Genomic DNA, 24810 nt, shown 5'->3' with positions numbered 1-24810 from the left:
CTTAGGTCTTGATTAACACGTAAAGTTTCCAACTTTACGTGTAAATAAACACCAATGAAGGTTTTAGGGCTCAAAATGCACTAAAAGAGTAGATCTAGGGTTTTCATGCAATATGGCTCCATAAAGGCATTAGATCTGAGCTTCTAGAGCTCATTTATGGGTAAATCCAGTGCCTATTCAAACCATTATGATCCCTATATTACTATCAAGCTTGGAGGTGGACAAAGATGGCTTAAATGGGGTTTCTAATAGAAAATCATCATAGAAACAGAATAGATCCGACTTGTACCTCAATGAACTCTGGATTAGGTCCTAGATCCTTGCTCTTCACCTTCTCCTTTGGTCTTTCCTTCCTTCTCTTCTTCAAACTTCAAAGATCAAGCACACAAACACTCAAATCACAAGGAGGGGGTTAGGGTTTGGTATAAGATGCTCTAAGGGTGAAGGAGACTAGATTGGGGGCGCATAACATGGTTTAAATAGGGTGCAAACCCTTGAAATTAGGGTTTCTTCCAGACTGGCGGACTTGCCGAGTCCAGGATATGGACTCGTCGAGTCGCCAACTTAAACGTGCTCGATATCTCAACTCTACTCGGTGAGTCGGGCCTACAACTCGCCGAGTTCCAGCTAAAAATGCCAAAATACTTAGATTAAAATACATACAAGGAACCAGGTGCTACACGTTCAACGTCCTTACATGCCCCTTCTTGTCGTCTCTTGAAATATTTGTCTCTTGGGTCTATTGGGTGTTGAAACGCCTTTACAAACGTGGAATATGGTAGATATATTCCATCCGTAAGGTAATACCCAAACTTATATTCATTTCCATTTACTGTGAAATGAGCATCTGAGGTTTTTCCAGACAAAAGATCGTCAAATATTGGTGATTGATCGAGAACGTTGACGTCGTTGTTAGAACCCGCAACCCCTAAAAAAGCATGTCAAATCAATAAATATTGTGAAACAACAACCTCTAATATCAACAAAGGCGCTCCATGATGACCGCATGAATACTGGCATTTCCACGCCACGGGGCAATTTCTCCATTTTCAGTGTGTGCAGTCAATGCTCCCAAGCATACCCGGAAAACCATATCTTTCTTCATGTGTCGCATATAGTTGTTGCATATCATGCAACGAGGGTTTGCGCAAGTATTTTTCACTAAAGGTTTCGACAATACCTCTTGCCAATAAATACAAACTTTCTCGTGCGGTCCTCTCAGACATTCTCATATAATCGTCAATAGAATCAGGCGACTCCCTCATTGCCATAAGTTTAATTGCACAACACATTTTTGCAACCCTATAAAGCCTCGTTTACCTCTGGCATCATATCTCAATGGAAAAATTCATACCTAAATATATATTAAACATGTAAAAATTGTATTTATTTAATCTGAAAGTGATATTTATAAATTAGAAAAGTTGAAACAAATGATACCTAAATATATAAAATTGTGTTTATTTTATCTAAAAGTGACATTTATAAAGTAGAAAAGTTGAAACAAACGATATATTGCTTCCATGGAGTTGGCTATCCTTTCAAACACATTTTTTTCGCAAACGAAACATTCTTTTGAAATCGCTTGGCTGGTAGACACAATTATCCGCAAAGTAATCGTTAACTAGTCGTCTATGTCCTTCCTCACGATCTCTATTTAACGCCGCATGTCACGTGAATAGTGGAGTTGGATCTGACTGTAGTAGCATGTCTGTATAATACCGGTACATCATACTCACGAACATATCGTCTTCGTAGTTATCATCGTTGTACGGATGGGCCAGATCAAAACGATTCATATTTTGGTTTTGAATTATTGAAAGAAATATGTAGTTGAGAGAAAGTTATGTATTTTGTAGGTAAAAAGAATATAAATTATGTGTATTTTATAGTATAAATAAAACTTGATTTTTTTTAGTATGTTACCGTTTTTAAAACGGTCAAAACTATGACCATTGAATGAAAAAAAACATGCAAAAAATGGGTGTTACTTCTTGTGTTCACCATAACGCGTTATCACGTAACGTCTAATAACTGTTAGGGGGCGATGTTTCTCCCGTTATAACGCCGTTATTAGGTGTCAACATGGCCATAACACCCTTTCCCGTTGCCGATACCCATAGGTGTTACCGATGGTATAAGAATGTTATTACATGATTAATTAAATTAATAATATATCCCAATCATTAAAATTTATTAAAAATGGTGTTTGAGGTGTTAACATCAAATTCAGCAAAATAGGATGTTTTTTTTTGGCTAAAAAGGAGGCATATGTTTTCGTTCGTATGAGCCTTAGACAGCAATAATGAGCAAACATAAGATACTTTTTGTCTATTTTCGATGTTCTTCACAAGGCCATCAGATTTTCCTGCTCCTCGCCACCTTCTCCGACTTCTTCAACTCTCAATCAACAATCAATCTCTGAAACTAACCCAACAAACCCATGCTCGAGTTTGCTACTTGGGTCTCCACCAACACCCTGTGGTCGTAACTAATTTAATAAATGCCTACTCTTCTTCCAAGAACCCTCTTCAATCTCAAAAGCTTTTCGACTCCATTGAACTCAAGGATGTATGTTTATGGAACACGTTAATCAACGGCTTCGCAAAAAACAATCTCCATCATGAATGTTTCAGCATTTTTAATACTATGTGCCGAAGCGTTAATTCTTCCCCTGATGGATTCACATTCTCAACTCTGGCTAAAACTTCCGGTGCGATTGGAGACATCCCCGCCGGAGAATGGGTTCACGGGAAGTCTATAAAAATCGGGTTCTTGTCAGATCATGTATTAACCAATTCCTTAATGTCAATGTACATCAAATGTCACCGAGTTAAAGAATCTCATAAACTGTTCGATGAAATGCCTCAAAGAACTGTTTCTTCATGGAACATAATGCTGTCGGGATATATCAACAGTAAGAACTCCTTCCCAAGTTATCAAGTTTGGGGGCTTGTAAAGTACATGTTAACAGAAGGACTGAAGCCTAATGAGTTTACATTATCCAATCTTCTTCCATTGTGTGGATCAAGATCTGGTAAGTTTGATCATGGAAGGGAACTCCATTGTTACGCAATAAGAAATGAAATAAACCTTGACATAGATTCAAGTGTTCACTTAAACTGCTGTTTAATAGATATGTATTCAAGATGTGGTGAAATAAATTTAGCTCGACTTATCTTCAACCAAATGAAGCTTAAAAATGTTTTCACATGGACATCAATGATGAGTGGTTATCTACAAAATGGTGATCCAGATGAAGTCATGTTTCTATTTTGTGAAATGCAAAGGGGTTTGATAAAACCAAATGAGATTTCTCTTCTAATTGTTCTCCAAGCTAGTAACTTACTTGAAGGGTTGTTAGGAGTAATGCAAATTCATGGGTTTTCATTCAAAAACGGTTTTACAAATCACACTCCTTTATGCAACTCTCTAATAGATATGTACTCAAAAAACGGTGATTTAATCGATGCAAGATTAGTTTTTGAGCATGATTGTTTCTCAAAAGACATAATCACTTGGGGTTGTATGATCTCAGGGTATGGATTACACAATAAGGGCCATGAAGCAGTTGATTTATACGATAAAATGGTAAAAAATGGAATCAAACCAGATGCAATCACCATTGTTGGAGTTTTATCCGCTTGTAGTAGATCAGGGTTAGTGGATAAAGGTGTTGATGTTTACGACAAATGGGTGAATATATATGGGTTTGATCCAATGGTTGAGATGTGTTCTTGTGTGGTTGACTTGTTGGGAAGATCGGGTCGGGTCAATGAAGCTTTGACTTTTATCAAGATGATGAGTTTAGAACCTGGGCCTAGTGTTTGGGGAGCTCTTGTGAGTGGTTTTGAGGTTCATATGGATTATGACACAAGAGTTTTGGGCTATGAATCACTTATCAAGATTGAACCTGAAAATCCTTCTAATTATGTTTCTCTTTCTAATCTTTATGCAAGTTGTAGGAAGTGGGAATTGGTGGGTGATGTGAGAAGAGTGATGAAAGATAGAAGCTTGAAGAAGTTGCCTGGGTGTAGTTGGATTATTGTTAATAGTCAAACTCATAGTTTTTTTGTTGCTGATAAATCACATCTTGAATCTCATAAGATTTATGAAATCTTGAATGAATTGATTCTAGTGATTAGAGACCCCGATTTGGAGAAATTTGGAGAAATGTGATTATTGTTTGGATATGTTGTTAGATCAATGAACAAAATCGAAGGACTTTCTTGTAGTGTTGTTAAAGTTTAATAAGAACCCTAATCCACCCTTAGGATCTACAACTTTCAAGAAAAATCCAAACATTTGAATCCAACGGAATTGATCATATAATTAAAAAAAATGACATTCTTCACATGTATATACTATACACAAGTTTGTAGAAATCAACCTAGCCTAAGCCTTTGTTACAACTCTCTTTCAAATGTTGTATCTAAAGATATTCTTGATTCTAAATCTTTACCTTTGGGCTTCGGATTCTCTTTCTCTTCGATAAACAACAACCATGTTATACACAACTCTTCCAACTCTTCTATACTTTCTCCTCCTTTTACTCAAACCCATCTTCTTTTCCTTTTCATCTAAAGATTCTAAGTTAGGTAGATTCCCAATCCAAAACAAAGGCACCAAAGCAGCCATAAATTGTATCAAGATTCCCACATGAAGATTTGAGTAATCAACCGATGTAATTCCAAGAATAGACGCCATTCCAACACCCAAAAACCCACTACAAATTGATGACAAACAAAGGGCGGATGCCAAAAATGACATAAGTGACCCTTCACATCCCTTAGGAGCAAAACGGGCAAAAAGGACTTGGAAAGGAAGAATCTTGAATTGTGCAATGATTTCCGCCATACCCGAAAGACAAGCAACAAAAATTTCATTTGGGATTCCAAATTTGAGATTTATTTGCTTTACAAGAACAAGATCAAGAAGGAGAGAAATCGCATATAAAACTTGAACAAAACCAATAAGTTTCCTCATGGAGACCGCTTTCAAAAAGCGGTCGTATAGGACAGTTACTGCTAAAAGCAGTAACTGTCCTATAACTTTTGACATCCCAATAATAAACGGGTCAAGATTTAAAATTTGTGTTTGATAACAAAATAAAGACCCCGATAAAATTGGAACAATCGCGATAGACCCCACAACCCAAGAAAGTGAGACGAAAATACCCTCGTCTCGAATCGCTAAAATTAGATTAGAAAATTGTTTCTTGATACCCAACAAGATTGATTCATGGTGATTTGAAGGGTGAGGTAACCCGAGGGATTTTTCTTTTGTTGTCAAAGAGAACGCGAGTTGCAGAGAGAGTAAAGATGCAAAGATTAAGAACATGGCTTTCGGTTGATGTGTTTTCAAGAGGAAATACCCGCCTAGACAATTTCCTAAAACGCCCCCGGCTGCTAGAGCCATGAATGCGTATGATTGAAGACCGTTTATTTTGTTTTTTTGACCGTATTCTGCAACAAGGGCGTCTTTTGCAACTTCTGTAATGGATCCTCCAAGATTACTAAGTAAAACAAATGTCATGAGAATAGGAAGTGCTTCTGTTGGCATGAATGCCATAGAACCCCATGATAATACCTGCAACATAACTGAAAAGATTGATATCAAGCGCTTTAAATCTAAGGATAATCCGTGATATTTGTTCATAAGTAGCAATGTACTTTCATTTATGAGATAATCACAAAACTCGCCACTATATGATGCGACATTTTACAAATTGATCGACTTTTTATGACCAATTGTACAAAACGATTTTCTAATTATAGAATTGGAAATTGCTATGTATTGGGATGACATTGATATAATTGGATAGATTTTTCAAAGTAAATTATCAATGTATAGTATTGTAATATGGCAAATTGACAAAATGAAAGTAGGATGATATGATAAACATGGATATTAACGTAGGCAAATAGATTTAGGTTAAAATTAGATTCGACAGATGAAGAGCTAACCTCCGATGGAAATGTAAGGCAACCTATGAGAACCACCGATGAATATAGCATCCGATAAGATTCCATAAAGGGGTTTTGCCACCATTGGAAGAGTACCAAAAATCTGAACAAGTTGCAACGTTGAAGGATTCATATTCAAACTGTTCGCCATGTGAAAATTTAACGCTAACCATGGAAAACATCTAAATCCTTGAACCCAATATCCAAATCCACAAAGATTCAACATTTGTTTAAACCCTATCAAATTCCCATCTTGTTTCTCACTCTCTATCTTCTTGATCGTGTCCCGATAAAAAACAGGGTCGGCCACATCAGTTCTAGGGTTCATGAACTTCGTCGTTTTCGAGATTTTCATGGGTTTTCTTTGTTTGATGGAATAAGGAAAAGAAAACTTGGTGGGTGTTCTCAACTCTAAAAAAGATTGGTTTTTTGTGGGATTTATGAAAGATGGATTGAATGCAAATGATGGGACTTCATTGCAAACTGATGATAAAGCCATGGTTTTTCTTCGTGTTTATGGATTCTGTGATGTTCTTCACTTGAACACGAAGAGATGACGAAGAGAAAGGAATAACATAAGGGAAATGGATCAAGAAGATGTGAAGAAGGTGGAGAAAAATATACAGAGGCTCCAAGAAGGAGAACCCTCTAGAGATGGTAAGATGTGTATCGAATTCGAGGTTTTTTTTTATTTTGCTTGTCTTTTATTGGAGATCCAGAATGGACCCAATGGGAATAGGGACACTAATCTGTTGTCTTTCTATTTCTCCATCGACTTGGTTAGGGTTTCTTTCTTGTGGGGGGCTTAATGGGAAATTTAGTTTATTTTTCTGTCGACTGTACGGATGTGTAGACGTGTCGTAATGGTTGGTGTTACGACATTTTGAAGGTAGACATCAAACTTTAAAATATTTTTTTTGTAATATAAAAGATTGTGTAAATTACAGACGTGGTCCCTATGGTTTACATGATATAACAGTTTTGGTCTAAATTTTGGCAAAATAACACCAATGGTCCCTATTAAGGGTTTTGATAACACTTGTGGTTCACCCCTATTAAACCCGTTTGTTTTCCACAGTTAAATACATGTAGAATGATAACTATATATATCCTTTCTTTTCTTTTGTGGTATCCAAAATCATCATCATCATTAATCACCATTATCTCCAACCACCATTATCACTGTTGCCAATCACCACTACACCACCTTCCACTTCACTTCGCTTTGGATAACAACACAACTGATTCAAACATCCTTCCTTCTAATATAATTATCATAAGAAATGTATCAATTGACATTATGTATGAAACTAGATACTCATTGTAAAAACACAAAACAAGACATGATTATTTGATGGCATAATCACTTGTTTCAGATAAGCCTCATCATTGTAATTATCATAACTTCATTGCATATCCATGACATCATGCATGGTTATATCATGTTATCTTTCTCACCCATTATCCCAGACTTAACTCTCCTTAATTCTTGTATATGCCCACCAATGCCCAAAATCAATCCCAAATGAACACACAGAGTTCCTACGTATGTACCAGCCTCCTAATGAAGTTGTCGACATTTACAAGCTTTGGCGCCCTACCCCAACCAGGTTGATTTTTCACCTAGATTCTTCCATATATGTATAAGATATTATGTTTTGATTGTTTTGAGTTTTGATTCAGAGCCAAGAAATTAGAGAAACTACTACATATGGTATGTTTGAAGAATGATTGTTTTTTTAAAAGCGTTGTTTTTTTCATTATATTCTTCAACCATGTGGATTAATACAACAAAATGGCTTGATTTTTCACATGCATTCTAAGAAGGAACGAAAATAGGAAATTACATATAGTAGCTGAGTTAACATTCGAAGCAATGGTTTACATAGCCATCAGTAGGGTTCTCATGAGCTCTACATCTGACCTACGGGAATCGATAAGGAGGATTTTTAGAATGGAAGGGATTTCATGTCAAAGTCGGACTGGATTTTTTTTTATACAGCTCCATCATAGTGGCTTTCGTCCGGTGTTCTTTGTGAATGAGGTTTTGAAGGATAAATTTGAGTTCCTTGGTATTCATGGTGTAGTTATGGTGAGAATGACGGATGTTTACATGAGAATGTTAAAATATGTGTGTTCCAAGGTCAGGGGGTCGGTTTATATACAAGTGGTGTGTTCATTAGGTAGACGAAAGGATGGGGAATGGGAAAAGATCGACGGTAGTTTTAAACGTGTTTCAGTTTTGGTCCTTGATGCTATTAGGTTATAGTAAATTTGGTCCAAGAAAAAAATAAGAAAAAAAAAAACAAAGGGATTTTTGTCATTTGATATACACTTAACGTAAGCTTGTTAAACGATAACGACCATAGGGACCACAAATGATACCAAAAATCTCCACATGGACAACCCATGATTAAATCTCAATATTAGGACTAAAAGTGTTATTTCAGGCAAACCACATGGAATATCTTTCCTTTCAGCTCCGTTTAGAGAATGTCTACATGTTCATTAAATATCTAACCACTTTTTAGTCTCTTTCTTTACCAGCGTCTATCATTGCTTCGAATGTATAATTAGGCATTAAAACACTCCTCGCTAGGGTAGTTTAAAATAACATTTTAAAAATATTTGTTTAAGTTCAAGCATTAAAACACCCCTGGCTAGGGTAGTTTAAAATAACCTTTTAAAAATATTTGTTTAAGTTCCAAAAGTATCAGAGTTCATATTTGTGGGAAAAATATATGGCCCTGTAATCTAAAGCAAGTTTTAAAAATAATTTAAATAATTGTTTGTTATATTAGGTTTAAAAGTTTCAAAATGTGGAGTTTTGTTTAAAAGAACGAGGTAGTAATCAATTTAATAACATCATATAGTTCAAATGCAACCTACAACCTGAGGCTTTCAAAATCTCTTTGCTATTTTCTAAGCAACTATTAAATTGCTATCGTCTTCAATTTGTGCATAAATCAAAATAAGTAAGGCATTTAAATTTCCTGACGTGAATACCCAATGTTGATTCATTTTGAGTAAGAAAATATTAATCTAACTTACTCTAATGCAATCTATCACATGATTCATTGACCAAGTCCTTTTCTCCATGTCTAGGGTTTATGATACAAATCATCAAAAACTCAAAAATACATTGCGGGAGATCATGATTCAAGCTTGGAACTATGGAAATGACATCAAAATGAGAAAACTAACTTATAAACATAATTTAAATTGGATTTTCATATGTAACTCATCACCCAAACACTAGATTGGATTTTTGAGTTAGAAATGAGAATATCATATGTCTTGGTAATGATCTCAAGCTTCAACCTTCTTCTTAATCTTCAAACCCTAGCCCTAGGTTTTGCTCAAGAGCATGAGATATCCATGGAGATGCTCTTTAACTTCTCATTCCCGTTTTTAAATCTAAATGAGGGGAGACTAACTAGTTATTCTAAATCTTTGGCTATTTGGCGAGTTAAGTTCCCATGTTTCTTATTTCACAAATGAGCACCATTTGACATGGATTTTTAAATAAAGTTTCAAGGTTAATACATTTTCCCCACTCTGCCATTACTCTATCATTTAGGTTATTGACCAATTCAACTAATTATGACAAGTTTTCTAGTAGACAATTTTAGCCCCTCGTATTTATTTATTTTCATCATTAACCTATTCGATTGTGTAATGCCTACACCATCTTTACACGCTTTTACAACTTGCTTGGATGAAATCATGTTTATATGAAAGTAAATGTATTATGTTAAATGATTTTATAGTTAATGAATTAGTTCAGTTTTGGTAAGAACAAGAAAATGTTAAGGTTAACATGTTTATACATTACAATACCAGGTGGATGGCAAGTAAAAAATATTAGGTGCATTCATAAATATATGGTTAGTTTGGAGTTTACAATTTGTTAGTTCAAAGTATATCTTACTACACATTAGATTCTGAACCATTTTATGCGCATTCAAAATAGCAAAATAATAATTAACAGTTTGGTTTGTGTACTACGTAGTCCAACTAGTGGTGTTCTAGACCGGATAGTTATTTCTTAAATTTATGAAAAATAAATCATTTCATATAATGGATTTATTCCTTATAATTATTTTTGTCAATATCCATAAAAAATTAGCAATGTGTTATATTACAAATTAGTAATGTGAAACATATATTACATGTTAATCTTACGCCTTAATTTCTAATCATTCTAACATATTAATTAAACATGACACTTTTTGACTAATAGTTGTGAATAAGAATTAAATATATATCAAAAACATATTCAATAAGATGGGAGGATGTATTCATATTTCACCACTCATTTTTTGAGTGTCAAGGTAGTTTTTTATTCACTCATATTTCACTCACCAAAAAATAGCAAATGATCATCTTTCGTTTTTATTATTTTTAGATAAAAATAATCTACATTTAAGCTTTATAAATCCAAAAAATAAATATAATTCCTTGAAAATGATTAATAAACTTAATAATTATTTAAAATAAAAATATTTCATTACTTCAAAAAAAGTACATAAAAAAACAATCAAGATTATTATAAAAAAAAAATAAATAAATAACTAGAAACAATCAAGATTAAAAAAACACAACCTAGATTTTAAAAAAAAAGACTTAGAAAACATAATTAAAAATTACATAATATCCAAAGTTGAAAAAAATGTGTCACTCTAAATCCTCACGCGAGTCCTCGACACTTTCATCCCTATGATTGTCATCCGAATCCTCGCCAGAGTCTTCGACGCATATATTTGAATCTTCATTTGATTCGTCAAACAAATCATCATGTCAATACTCTGTATGGGTTGTACGTGAGCCCGTTATATGTGTTCCACCAAATCCACACAAAGGGCGTGATGAATATCGCGATCATGTACTTCTCTTCTATTCGCTCTATACTATTGTGTATTAACAACTACTTTTTATCTTCTAGAATCATATTATGTAATATGATGTACGCTTACATTATGTGTTGCAACCTTTTCACTTCAATTGAATACATATCATATCCAAAGATCATGTGATGCGATTGCTTTTAGAACAATCGTCGGCTCTCTATGATCGTCTCGTATATATGGACCACGTCATGCCTTGGGGTACAATACCCAAGACCAGTGCATGCAATCATTACTACCCATCATTCCTGGGAACTCATACTTACTTTCATGCACTGTGTACAATTTGTGGACATCATTGATAGTTGGTTTGCGCAAATATCATAGTGTGTAAACCAAAGTAATAGTTTTCGCGAACTTGTACACACTATCTCATGTGGTACGCTCGGACATCCTTAAATACTCGTCTCATTTGTCTACTCTTATGTCCTCTCATGTCGTATGCTAACTAACAAATTGCGGCTATGCATTTTTGAATTGGAGAAAAACCTTTTTTGCGTCTTGCATCCCGCTTCCATCGGAAATATGGAAAACGACTTTCCAAAATCGCTAACAATACATAAAAATAATTCTTTCGTCATCCGGACCTACCGTCAAAACTTTTCAGCGTATACGACATCATCTGCAAAGTAGTCTTCTATAAGACGTTTGTGCCTGATTTCACGATTTCTCACCAACGAAGGGTTTCTTGTTTGAAGTTGTTTGAAGTAGTGAACGTGAACTTTGACATGTCTGTTTCGGAAATACACCATTATTTTTGTCATGACGAAACCGACAATTAATGCATCTGCTTGAGCCATCGAATCAGATGACGAAGATGATGATGCCGACATTGTGTTTGAGTGGGTTTTTTGAGAGAATACATAGAAATAAGTGTGAAAATTGTGTTAGGTTTGTTTAGTATTTATAGAGTGGTAAATGTATTTTAAAAAAATGAAAATTTATAGTTTATATTCGTTGAAACCAAAAAAAAAAAAAAAAAGGAAAATAAGTTTTATTTTTTAAAGTTAATCAGCCAATGAGTTGAAGAGAAAGGGGTCTGGGTAGCCTTCCCTCCCTCCGTTCCCGCACACCATAAACCACAATGGCAGTGTTGTGTTTCCGGTCGCGGTTCCCTTTCCGTACCCCCTAAACCATTACGTACCCTCCGGCCTAATGTGTTCATATAAAAAGTATTAGCAAAGTAATAAAAAAAATTATGGTAATAATTATTCATATTTCATGTCTTTAGTAAAGTTGTGCTTTTACAATAAGAGATCAAACCTTAAGCTATATAATATAATACGTCAAAGATGCTCTTACCACTAGCTTTTAAGGAAGATTTTCAAAATGTTCCTTTTAAATAAAATTGATTATTAAATTTTTTAAATTCTTATTTTTTTGATATTTTGAATAAAAAACATACTGAACTTTACAAAATCAAGCTAAAAGAACGTATTCTTGATCATTAGCAAACTAACAACGATCTAATTCTAATTAAAGAAAGAAAGAGCAACGTTGACTTGTTGACTTGGGTCAAAAGTCAAACCAGTTTACAAAAAATATACAACATTCCCATTGTTTTGGCTTGAAACACCACCACAAAAAAGCCCATATAACAAAATGTGAACTAATCTATTTCTTTCACAAACACTTAAAACAATCTTAAGAGCCAACATCAATTCAATGCTTCTTCTACCCACAAAAATCTTGAACAACTGAAGCCTCTCATTCTGGTTTTATATCCAAATCATGAAAGGCACTTCCCTTAAAAACTAAATAAAGTCTCCAATAGTCAAGGCGTTAAGTCAAAGTTTGACTCCAATAGTGAATGCACTTGATCAAGAGAGGATACCTTGTAATCTGGTTTATGTTCAACATTAGCATATTCAGGAGAATCATACCTTCCTGTTTCATCAAGCAAACATGTATACGCTCCTGCCCTTTTCCCACAAGCCACCTGTTTAAAATCATAACATCAAAAAGATTATAACTTTATATATCCCTTAGAAATTGGATGGCATTAATCACTCACATCATCCTTCAAGCTATCTCCAATCATCATCACTTCATGAGGTTCAACTTCCCATGTTGAACATATATGAAGCAGGGGAGCTGGATCTGGTTTATAAGGTCGAAATTCTCTGCTCAATGCTGGAGAAAATGACATCTGTAACAATATATGTCCTTATGAGTTTAATGATTCAGTAATGTAATGAGAAGAAAAGAAAAAAATATATACCCCAAATCGTTCATGAAACAAATCAACAGCTAATTTGACATTACGAGTTATTAGTCCCCTTCTGCAAAAACAATCAATTCAATTGCAAAATGTAATGAAGGGATACAGATAATTTGTATAAGCGATCATATTATAAAGAAATCATGTGAGCAAAATCCAAAATCTAACCTGATATTCCTCGAATTAAGGAACCCGCAAAGTTCTGCAGCACCTGCATTGTTGTTCAAGTATAACGAAAAGTTTTTATTACCGATTGAAGTTCCAAGAACGCTGAAAGTTATGAAATTTAAGTTGTTATGAGCAGCAACACGAAGAAATTGACGAAACCCATGAATTTCCCCAATTATTATGCAGATTCAAATGTATAAATCTGATGTCGCAACACCAAATTCTACTTGCAATCAGCTAAATAACATCGTTATACTGCTAATATCTATCCATCATCCCATACGAAGATGGAAATTGATCAGGAAAGGTAATGAATTCATGCGATTTTACCCGGCATAACCTGGAGTCGATCGAGCCCCTGGCGCTCAAAATCGGCAATAACTTCGTAAGCTTTCTGTTGCTTGGAAGGTTCCCATTGTTCGATATGATGCAAAATGTCGATGCCAGAAGGGGAAGCGGATTTGATGGAAAGGTACTGATCTTCGCCGAGGACGGCTTTGTACATGGCCGGAAAATCAATTACGGGGACTGTAAGGGTTCCGTCCATGTCAAAAACCACTCCCCTGAGGCGAGATTTGATGGGTTTAGAAGTGGATTGAAGAGACATGGTGATGGTGGTTGATATGGATTTGAAGAGAGCTCTGGAAAAGAGCGGTGGTATGGATGCTTGTAGCATAAGCGTATCGGTTTGGAATTTGAGTGGCGACAAATTGAGCGGCGCCATTTATAGATAAGAAGATCGCATATCACGGATCCTACGAGGTTGGGTAATATGCGTTTTTAAGGTTTATAGAGTGTGATATGAAGTTATAAGGAATTTGTTTGGTTTTTCTCAATTTTTTCATGTGACATATGCCTTCATACGACCATTATTTCTTGGAGCATCTGTCAACTCTTTAAGAAAGTTTTTTGGTGTTTGTTTAGTCACATGTCATTGCCAAATCACTAATTCAAAAGGCTTTATAAACACTTAAAAATTAAAATAAAAGAGTTTTTTTACATAATTTTTTTATAGTCTCATATTACCAATCAAAAACAAAATATATAGATATATGAAATATAAAAATATTAACCTATGAAAAAACTCTAACATCTAACCATATAGTTTGCTAATTATTAGCAAACTTATTGAAAAAACTTGGTTTTCTTGGTGGTTGTGGCATGTCACGAACATGAAGTTGAACAAGAAACAAACATGAAATATAGTGTTGAAGAAGAACATTAAGAACAAACCTTAGAAATTAATGAGACGAAGAAGAAATTACAGTTTTTTGGTTGCAGATATGAGATGGAGGAAATTGTAGAACTATTTGAACAAGAGTATGAAATCCCAGAAGTGATAAAAGTAGCTCAAAAAAATCCAATTACATAGGGGAACAATAAAACTTTAGAAGAAAAAAAAAAGAGCTCAGAAGGGCCTTAATTTTCACCTATGAAAGATGAGTTGACAACGGACCCACCGTTGAAGAAGGTATTACGTCACAGCTCAAGTGCACCAGCCGGGAATCGAACCCGGGTCTGTACCGTGGCAGGGTACTATTCTACCACTAGACCACTGGTGCTTTTGTGTTTTTATTGCAATCTAAATTCCTCAAATTAAAAAATATCCTCTGTTGGGTCTATATCTTAGATGAGCATTACTTCCAAGACCACAGTTTCGCCTTTTTGTCGATGTGCAAAATGAGTATGAAGACTGGTATTTCTTAGAAAATCCTAGAGCACCTATCCTCTCCACGTTGAAAAAGTATAAATGAATGAGCAATTTTGTTTAGCATATATTAAATTATCCAAAGTGAATTATAATAGATTTAAATTATAATTGGGTTAATGCTTTGTTACATAACAAAGTTATTAATTAATTATTAAAACAATATGAGAGAGAACGAAGAAATTGGGTTAATATTTGTTACATTGCACTCATTCGATTTAAACAAAATAAACTTAAACATAAATAATAAAAAATGTTTAAGGATATGTTTGAATTTAGTTATGAAATATACATCCTTTTTATTAAATCTCCGTGGTTTTGCAAAAATCTTTAGATGGAGTCCTAAATATTTCCAGTTTGCACAGAAGGTCCAAAATCAAGGTTTTTCTAAGTTTTTGCCCAAAAAACTTGAAAAAACGGTTATACCATTTTACTTTCTTTTTATATATTTTTTTAATTTTTCAAATACTATTTTAATTTAAAAATAAAAAGAAAAGAAAATAATTATCCTCTCTCTCTCTCTCTCTCTCTCTCTCTCTCTCTCTCTCTCTCTCTCTCTCTCTCTCTCTCTCTCTCTCTCTCTCTCTCTCTCTCCTTCCACGCTTTTTACTTTCACTTGTAATCAAATGAAAAAAAAACAGATCTGTAAGCAAATCCACGTCAAAAATGGAATAAAAATTGCCCATTTCCCGACCATCTTCTTATTCCCATGTTAATCAAACACCCCCGCCCCCGAGTGAATCGATTGAACCCACCTACCTCATCTCTATCTTGTGCCTCATCAGAAAAACGTGATATGGTGTCTCCGGTGAATTTAAGCCTCTGTCACTGACAAGCTAAAACTTGTGGCTCCCCTGATTTGATCTCCATTCCTGCAATTAAAGGGGATTTTTTGGTTGCTGGTCTTACCCCTCTTAGTGAAAATCAAAAACCCAGAAGATAAGATTATGTAAATCGAAAACCCAGAAGAATATTTAAACCAAGGGCGGAGAAGATGAAGTGGGTGGGTGAGCGATTTCATCAGATGTCTTGACTCCTAGAACTAACACCTCCATTAGCGGGTTTCATTTGTGAGATGTTTGATTTGTAGGATGTATATGTGAGAGGTTTCATTTACAGGAGAATGGGAGAAAGAAGAAGATGGGAGGGGGTAGTGTTGAACCTGCATCAACGTATGTGTCTTCGTTATCAGATAATCCGTCAATGATGTTTGTTTTGGGGTAGAACTGCAACTGTTTATGAGCCTCAACGCCTGAAACAATATCTAAATATATAAACATGTGTGTTGAATCTGAAATCAAGAGAGACCTTCTTGTAGCAGCAGGGGCATTTAAGATCAACATTCTGATACTGTACCCTGTTACACATTATGATGATTTCATTCATGTCGTTAATCGAGATTCTAACAAACCAATCTGTATAATCTTGTAGCCAAGTAGCAAAAATTTGGGTATTTTATTCCGGATTCGATAAATGAGGAGGATGAGGAAGAAGAAGATGATGATGATGAAGAAGAAGAAGAAGAGAGAGAGAGAGAGAGAGAGAGAGAGAGAGATGATAATACATTTCTTTTCTTTTTATTTTTAAGTTAAAATGGTATTATAATAATTGTAAAAAAATAAAAATAAATAAATAAAAGGGTATAATCGTCTTTTCAAGTTTTTTTGAACTAAAAACCCATAAAAACCTTGATTTTGGACCTTCTGTGCAAACTGAAAACTTTTTGGACCCAATCCAAAGATTTTTGCAAACCACAAGGACAAACTTTGCAGTTTTGTCTTAAATCTTATAAAAAATACCATTTAATATTTTAGTTCAAGATAAATAAATATTTTTTGTGATACTAATTTGTTTTTATTCATAAACACTCACAAATATATTCATCACATTAAATTTAAACGAATAGTCGGCCAACACATTCACGCCCATGAATATATATATTTCAAGTTTTCAACTCCTTGTTATATAAAGTTCACCGGTTTTTATGAGTGGTGTCATCCCCACTATAGAAGCAAATATATAAGAACATTGAGACATCATCATCGGGACCTTCATCATCATCCTTGGATACATCACGATCTGGACCTTTGGGTCGAGCACGAGCACCACCTTCTGATTCGTTAGGACCATGAGCACCTACAAATGGAGGGAAGTTTGGTCTACATGTGTCATCATGCAGCATTTTGGTCTTTGGTTTGAGAGATTGCAGTGTCATGCTAGTATATTCTAAAGTATACCCCCATTTAAGGAAGATGTACACATTTTACTTAAAGATGGTTGTCAATTATATATTATTAACAATTTATTATACTGCTTATATTATTTTATTATCTCATACAAAGACGGAAATTGATCAGGAAATGTAATGAATTCATGTGATTTTACTGAGCATAACTTGTAGTCAATCGATCCCCTTCTTGGAGTTTGAATAGAAAATGTGGGGTATTGTTGGAACTTTGATCTACAAGATTACAATGTGGGACTTATCCCACATTGGTGGAAGAGAAAACTTTATCCCACTTTATAAGGTTTGTCCCACTCATTTATTCAAATGAATGAAGTAATGGGTCGAGCAAATTGGGTTTGGGTTGTGGTGTCGGACTAGTCAAATTGGGCTAGTAGTAGGCTTGGATTATTGAATATTAATGGTCAAAGATAGGGCCTTGGGGATCTTCTTGACTAAATAATATTTTTATATATTTATAATCCGAATTTAGTTAGTAATTAATTAATTTTTATTTATTAACTATAAAATAAATTCTGTTAGATAACAGATTAACTGCAGTTAGTTTTTTAGCAGTTAATTTCGGTTGGTGGTTTATAACCACCATTGCAAGCCTATAAATGGAAGATTTCTGACAGAATTTAAGGGGCTAATGAACCACAAACACTTTCTCTGAAAAATCGTTCTTGATGTCAAAAGGGATCATGGTGAATTTCGACAGATTCAAGATCTGTTCTTGAATTGGATTGTTGTATCCTCAAGACAGACCCATTCCAGGGAAATTTCTGTCTTAGGACACTGCAAAAATAGGCCTCAATCTGTATAATTTCGAGATTTAATTTCCTGTGTAATCAACATTCAAGTATGTTTTCTGTAATCTTATTCTTGTATAATATTTGAATTTCGTTTGTTTCATTTAAATTACTTTGTTGATTGTATACTTCTGTATTAACAATCTAAGACAGAAATAAAAGAGCGAAGAATGGATCAAAATTCCATCATCAAAACATATGTGGAAAAGCCTGAGAAATTCAAAAGCTCAGATTTCCGGAGATGGCAACAAAAGATGTTGTTTTATCTAACAACTCTTCATGTTTCCAATGTTCTCACTGATGATTCTCCCTCTCCTCCTATTGGTATAACCACTGGAGAAGGAACAACACCACCCAGTGAAGCCCAATTGGCAAAACATCAAAGCGCAGTGGAAACTTGGAACACAAATGAATATTATTGCAGAAATTATATTCTGAATGCCCTGGATGATTCTCTCTATGATATCTACTCTACCATGAATACTGCAAGAGAGATATAGGAATCATTGGAAAAGAAATACAAAACAGAAGTGGCATGTTCCAAGAAATTCGTGATTGGAAAATTCATGAATTTCAAGATGGTGGATACCAAATCTGTCCTCAAACAAGTGGAGGAAATTCAAGTCATTGCACATGATCTTGAAGTTGAAGGTATGGGTATAAACTCTAACATTCTTGTTGGTTCAATCATTGAAAAACTTCCTCCTTCTTGGAAGAATTTCAAACTATATATTAAACACTTAACTGATGACATGAGTTTTGAGCAACTTGTGTTGAGAATTCGTGTGGAAGAAGATAACAGATTGAATGAGAAGGCAGATGCAAACTCCTTGGAACCAAGTGCAAACTTTGTTGGAGAAGCAAGTACTTCAAGGACAAAGCACAACAACAAGAAAGGGAAGCAAGGCTCCAAAAACTCCTCCAAAGATGGCAAAAATCATGGCCCTAATAAGAAGAATTTCAAGAAGAATTCTGGTCCATGCTATGTTTGTGGCAAAATTGGACACAAGGCCAAAGATTGCACAATGGAGGAAATAATGGAGGGAACAATGGAAACAATGGTGGCAATTGTGGTGGAGGAAATTCCAGTCAAGCCAACATGGTTGAATCACCAAATCAGTTTATTGTTGTGATTCAAACCAACATGGTTAGCAATTGTGTGGATTGGTGGATTGATATTGGAGCCACAAGGCACATTTGCAACTCCCAAACCATGTTTTCTACATACCAAAAAGTCTCGGATTCTGAACCATTGTTTATGGGGAATGGCTCTACTGCAAAAGTTGAAGGAAAGGGAAAAGTGAAGCTGCAACTGACTTCTAAAAAAGAACTTATTTTAAGTGATGTTTTGCATGTTCCTGAAATTACTAAGAATTTGATTTCTGGTCCTATTCTTAGTAACAAAGGTTTCAAACTTGTATTTGAGTCTGATAAGTTTGTTCTCACCAAGGGTGGGTTGTAAGTTGGAAAGGGATACCTTAGTGAGGGTCTCTTCAAAGTCAGTGTCTTACCTCTGTACTATGGTGTTGAAACACCAAACAATGATGTAACCAATGTTAATGCTAATGCAATAATGGGCACTACTAGCCCCTCTTCTATGTATATGCATGATCCTTCAATTTTATGGCATTCTCGTTTGGGACATGTCAATTTTCGTTCAATTCAAAGAATGGAAAAACTTGGCATGTTACCAAAATGTTCATTAGATAAAAACATAAAAATGTGAGGTTTGTGTAGAATCAAAATTTTCACAACATCCTCATAAATCAGTTGAAAAATCTAATGAAATACTTGGCTTAATCCACTCTGATTTATGTGATTTTAGAGCAACACCTACAAGAGGAGGAAAGAATTATTATATATCTTTCATTGATGATTGCAGCAAGTATTGTTATATTTATTTGTTAAATACCAAAGATGAAGCCTTGAATTATTTTAAGAATTAGAAGGCTGAAGTTGAAAATCAACTTGACAAAAAGATCAAAATTCTAAGGTCTGATCAAGGAGGAGAATATGAATCCAAAGACTTTGCTGAATTTTGTTCTTTAAATGGTATTATACATCAAACAAGTGCTCCATATACTCCTCAACAAAATGGAGTGGCAGAAAGAAAGAATAGAACATTGAAAAACATGATTAATTCAATGTTAATTACTTTTGGAGCACCACACAATCTGTGGGGAGAAGCATGTCTTGCAGCAAATTCAATACTTAATAGAATTCCTCATAAAAAGAGTGATAAATCATCCTATCATATGTGGAAAGGGAGGCTAGCCTCTTATAAAAGGATGAAAGTGTGGGGTTGCCTTGCTAAGGTACAAGTACCTCTTCCTAAGAGGACTAAACTTGGACCAAAAAACATAGATTGCATCTATCTAGGCCTTGCCATGAATAGTGCAGCCTATAGGTTTCTTGTGTTTAAATCACATGTTGATGATATCGATAACCAAACCATCATGAAATCAGCAGAGGTTGAATTCTTTGAAAATACTTTTCCTTTTAAGGATAAAGGGAAAGAGATTACCTGCTCTAGGAAAAGACCTCTAGATGATGGACTAAATGATACCATTCCAGACAAAAGTTTACAATCAAATGAAGAGAGTTCTTCTAAGGTTCAAGAAGAGAACTTAGAACCCAGAAGAAGCAAACAGGGAAAATAGCCAAAGATTTTGGACCTAATTACATGACCTATGTAGTGAATAAGGAACCACAAACCTACAAGGATGCTATGGATTCGTCTGAAGCTCCCTTTTGGAAAGAGGCAATCAAAAGTGAGATTGATTCCATTATGCAGAATAACACTTGGAAATTGGTAGATTTGTCACAAGGGAAAAAACCAATTTGGCACAAATGGATATTCAAGAAGAAGTTTAGACCTGATGGTACCATTGAGAAGTACAAAGCTCGTTTAGTAGCTAAAGGGTATCGTCAAAAAGAGGGTCAAGACTTCTTTGACACATATTCACCTGTTACAAGAATTACATCAATTCGCACATTAGTAGCAATTGCAGCCATTCACAATTTGGAAATACACCAAATGGATGTGAAAACTGCCTTCTTGTATGGTGAACTAGATGAAGAAATATATATGAACCAACCTGAAGTGTTTGTGGTTAAGGGTCAAGAAAATAAAGTTTGTAAGTTAGTTAGATCACTTTATGGACTAAAACAGGCTCCAAAGCAATGGCATGAGAAGTTTGACAACACATTACTTTCTAATGGATTTAGAATTAATGAATGTGATAAATGTATTTATGTTAAACAATACAAGAATGCTTGTGTCATCATATGCTTGTATGTGGATGATATGCTTATAATGGGTACTAATTTGGATGTGATCAATCAAACCAAGAAAATGCTACACTCCTCCTTTTCCATGAAGGACTTGGGAGTAGTAGATGTGATCCTTGGTGTAAGAGTTCAAAGAAGATAAGATGGTTATACGCTTACTCGGTCTCATTATATTGAAAGTGTACTTAAGAAGTTTGGACACTATGATGACAAGCCGGTAGTCACCCCTTTTGATCCTTCAAGTCATCTTAAGAAGAATAAAGGTGATAGTGTAGCTCAGTGAGAATATACTCAAGTTCTTGGTAGCTTAATGTATGTTATGAATTGTACTAGACCGGACTTGGCTTATAGTGTAAGTAGACTGAGTCGGTACTCCCACAATCCTGGGAAAGATCATTGGTATGCATTAGTGAGAGTGCTTAGATATTTAAAGCATACAATGAATTATGGACTGCATTACACGAAATATCCTCTTGTTCTTGAAGGATATTGTGATGCAAATTGGATTTCCAATACTTCAGAGGAAAAATCCACAAGTTGATATGTGTTCACTCTTGGTAGAGCTGTTATCTCTTGGAAATCATCTAAGCAAACTGTGAATACTCGTTCTACAATGGAAGCAGAGTTTGTTGCTTTAGACAAAGCTGCTGAAGAAACCGAATGGCTTAAAAGCTTCCTAGAGGGTATTCCTCTGTGGCCTCAACCTGTTACTGCCATAGCCATACATTGTGATGGTATGGCTGCTCTTACTAGAGCACAAAGTCATATATACAATGGCAAGTCGAGACACATTAGGCGCATGCATATTACAATAAGAGACTTGCTGAAGAATGGAATCATTTCCATTAGTTACATAAAGTCAAAGGAAAATATAGTTGATCCCTTGACAAAAGGCCTTAGTAGAGAACAAGTTCTCTTCACATCGAGGGGAATGGGCTTAAAGCCAACACAATGAGTCACCACCTGGCGGAAACCTAACCTAGCAACATTGGAGATCCCATGTTCTAGGTTCAATAGGACAACTAGTTGGGGAAGACTCAAAGAGCCACCAACACAAAGGTATGATCACTCCTATGATATTATTTTGTGTTTTCCGTTGATAATATAGGGATGAATTCTTAATTCTTAATAATACCGATAGCTTTTATAGTGGAATAGTACGAATTGTTCCAGATTAGCATTACCTATGTGAGATGGATGTGAGGTCGCATCTTTGGGAGCTGATATAGCTAAGCTCTCTAAAAATCTCATGAAGAAAGGATTGTTCACGACCGAAAAGAACACAATGGTAAGAAATGAACCATGATTAGATATGATATGTGTGATACTTCTTGCTCTTGATTCTACTATAAAAAGTGGTTAGTTCAAGACTCTAGTTCACTACCCATAAAGTAGATCCAATTAGTACTCACTATGAAAGGTTCAAGTTTTCCAACACCTATTCAGATGCATGTCATATCTTACTTCCCTTATTTGAATATCAAAGTTCACTTATTTTCTATTCAAATGTGAGGTATTCTTGGAGTTTGAATAGAAAATGTGGGGTATTGTTGGAACTTTGATCTACAAGATTATAATGTGGGACTTATCCCACATTGGTGGAAGAGAAAACTTTATCCCACTTTATAAGGTTTGTCCCACTCATTTATTCAAATGAATGAAGTAATGGGTCGAGCAAATTGGGTTTGGGTTGTGGTGTCGGACTAGTCAAATTGGGCTAGTAGTAGGCTTGGATTATTGAATATTAATGGTCAAAGATAGGGCCTTGGGGCTCTTCTTGACTAAATAATATTTTTATATATTTATAATCCGAATTTAGTTAGTAATTAATTAATTTTTATTTATTAACTATAAAATAAATTCTGTTAGATAACAGATTAACTGCAGTTAGTTTTTTAGCAGTTAATTTCGGTTGGTGGTTAACCACCATTGCAAGCCTATAAATGGAAGATTTCTGACAGAATTTAAGGGGCTAATGAACCACAAACACTTTCTCTGAAAAATCGTTCTTGATGTCGAAAGGGATCATGGTAAATTTCGACAGATTCAAGATTTGTTCTTGAATTGGATTGTTGTATCCTCAAGACAGACCCATTCCAAGAAAATTTATGTCTTAGGACACTGCAAAAACAAGCCTCAATTTGTATAATTTCGAGATTTAATTTTCTGTGTAATCAACATTCAAGTATGTTTTCTGTAATCTTATTCTTGTATAATATATATAATTGAATTTCGTTTTTTTCATTTAAATTACTTTGTTGATTGTATACTTCTGTATTAACACCCCTGGGGCTCATAATCCGCGATAAGCACAAACTATATGAGAGTTTTTCCATATAGTTATTTTATGGTCCCACAGTAGCAATCAAATACTAAATATATCGATATAGTATGATATATAGATAAGGAATATAATAATATTAAACTATGAAAAAACTTTAACAATATAGCTTGTTAATTAGCATGCTTATTGAAAAGCTTGGTTTTCACGATGGAGATTATGGAACTGAAGGGACTAAACAAGAAGCAAGACCGAACATTTGAATAACAATAAAGAATGCTTTGTTGCTTATGAGATGCATATATGAAGATGGAAGCTCTTTCAAATCGTTTTTGGGCACTAACCATGTATCAAAATGATGAGGAATATGAAGACTGTGTTGACAATGAAGATGAAATCCGGCAAAAAAAACATTTGATTTGAAGTAATGTAAAGGTAATGATCAAGAACATGAAGTTAAACTAGAAACAAACATGAAAGATATTGTTGAAGAAGAATATCAAGAACAAAACATAGAAATTATAGTGATGCCCAAGAAGAAATTACAGTTTCTTGGTTTATTATTTAACAAGAATGTAGATCATGGTAAAGAACTTCAAGAGCTTAGAAAACTATACTATGAAAATGAACACTTGAGTATAACATTGAAAAAGTTGAAAAGATGAACTTCAAATTACATAGGGAATGATAAACTTGTGAAGGAAAAAAAGAGCTCAGAAAGGCCTAATTTTCATCTATGAAAGATGGACTGACAACGAACCCAACGTTGCTGTAGGCGTAGCATCACAGCTCAATTGCACCAGCCGGGAATCGAACCCGGGTCTGTACCGTGGCAGGGTACTATTCTACCACTAGACCACTGGTGCTTTTGTGTTTATTTATAACCTAAAAATTTCAAATACGAGACGTAATTTGTGGGGTTCACACTTCAAACCCACCGTTTGTCCTTTTGCCGATATGAAAAGCAAAATGATCGAAGCACCCTTTCCTCTCCACGTTGAAAGAGTATAACGAATGGGCATAATTCTTTTAGCTTGTATTAAATTACCCAAAATGTGAATTATAAATAGATTTGAATGATTGTTGGGTTAATGCTTTGTTACATAATTAAGTAATCAATTCATTATTAAAATACTATGAAAAAAGAAAGGATAAATTGATAGTGATAGACATGAGATAGAAATAGGCAATATTGCACTCGTTCGATACAAACAAAACAACATTTAACATAA

At 34.7% G+C, this 24810-nt stretch overlaps 4 protein-coding genes and 2 non-coding genes across 7 annotated transcripts; 1 reads left to right on the top strand and 5 right to left on the bottom strand.

Annotated features, from left to right (window-relative positions):
* Positions 1-259: 259 nt before the first annotated feature.
* Positions 260-1292, bottom strand: LOC111882828 (uncharacterized). The gene is made up of 3 exons (XM_052766144.1): positions 1082-1292; positions 664-928; positions 260-368 (listed from the first exon to the last, which is right to left on the bottom strand). The coding sequence occupies exons 1-3, from the start codon at positions 1290-1292 to the stop codon at positions 260-262; spliced, it is 585 nt and encodes a 194-aa protein (XP_052622104.1).
* A 902-nt stretch (positions 1293-2194) lies between these two features.
* Positions 2195-4234, top strand: LOC111882823 (pentatricopeptide repeat-containing protein At5g16860). Its single transcript, XM_023879196.3, has one exon. It carries the CDS (start codon positions 2341-2343, stop codon positions 4177-4179), a length of 1839 nt encoding a protein of 612 aa, XP_023734964.1. The 5' UTR covers positions 2195-2340; the 3' UTR covers positions 4180-4234.
* A 70-nt stretch (positions 4235-4304) lies between these two features.
* On the bottom strand, positions 4305-6742 carry LOC111882824 (probable folate-biopterin transporter 8, chloroplastic). 2 transcript variants are annotated; one of them, XM_023879197.3, is made up of 2 exons: positions 5967-6742; positions 4305-5600 (listed from the first exon to the last, which is right to left on the bottom strand). In XM_023879197.3, the coding sequence occupies exons 1-2, from the start codon at positions 6463-6465 to the stop codon at positions 4459-4461; spliced, it is 1641 nt and encodes a 546-aa protein (XP_023734965.1). In that variant the 5' UTR covers positions 6466-6742; the 3' UTR covers positions 4305-4458. The 2 variants fall into 2 exon arrangements, with proteins under 2 accessions (XP_023734965.1, XP_023734966.1); XM_023879198.3 differs by having other exon boundaries at positions 4305-5589; positions 5967-6172.
* Positions 6743-12320: 5578 nt separating this feature from the next.
* Positions 12321-14056, bottom strand: LOC111882821 (haloacid dehalogenase-like hydrolase domain-containing protein At2g33255). Its single transcript, XM_023879194.3, has 5 exons — positions 13593-14056; positions 13263-13305; positions 13095-13155; positions 12888-13022; positions 12321-12812 (listed from the first exon to the last, which is right to left on the bottom strand). Exons 1-5 carry the CDS (start codon positions 13984-13986, stop codon positions 12648-12650), a joined length of 798 nt encoding a protein of 265 aa, XP_023734962.1. The 5' UTR covers positions 13987-14056; the 3' UTR covers positions 12321-12647.
* Positions 14057-14753: 697 nt separating this feature from the next.
* TRNAG-GCC (transfer RNA glycine (anticodon GCC)) lies at positions 14754-14824 on the bottom strand. The gene has a single exon. It is a non-coding gene; the product is annotated as a tRNA-Gly (tRNA).
* A 9549-nt stretch (positions 14825-24373) lies between these two features.
* On the bottom strand, positions 24374-24444 carry TRNAG-GCC (transfer RNA glycine (anticodon GCC)). Its single transcript has one exon. It is a non-coding gene; the product is annotated as a tRNA-Gly (tRNA).
* Positions 24445-24810: the final 366 nt, after the last annotated feature.

Source organism: Lactuca sativa, chromosome 1 (genome assembly GCF_002870075.4).
Source record: "Lactuca sativa cultivar Salinas chromosome 1, Lsat_Salinas_v11, whole genome shotgun sequence".
Taxonomy (NCBI): Eukaryota; Viridiplantae; Streptophyta; class Magnoliopsida; order Asterales; family Asteraceae; genus Lactuca; species Lactuca sativa.
The sequence above is the reverse complement of the archived record's forward strand: the minus strand, read 5'-3'. Positions and strand labels throughout refer to the sequence as shown.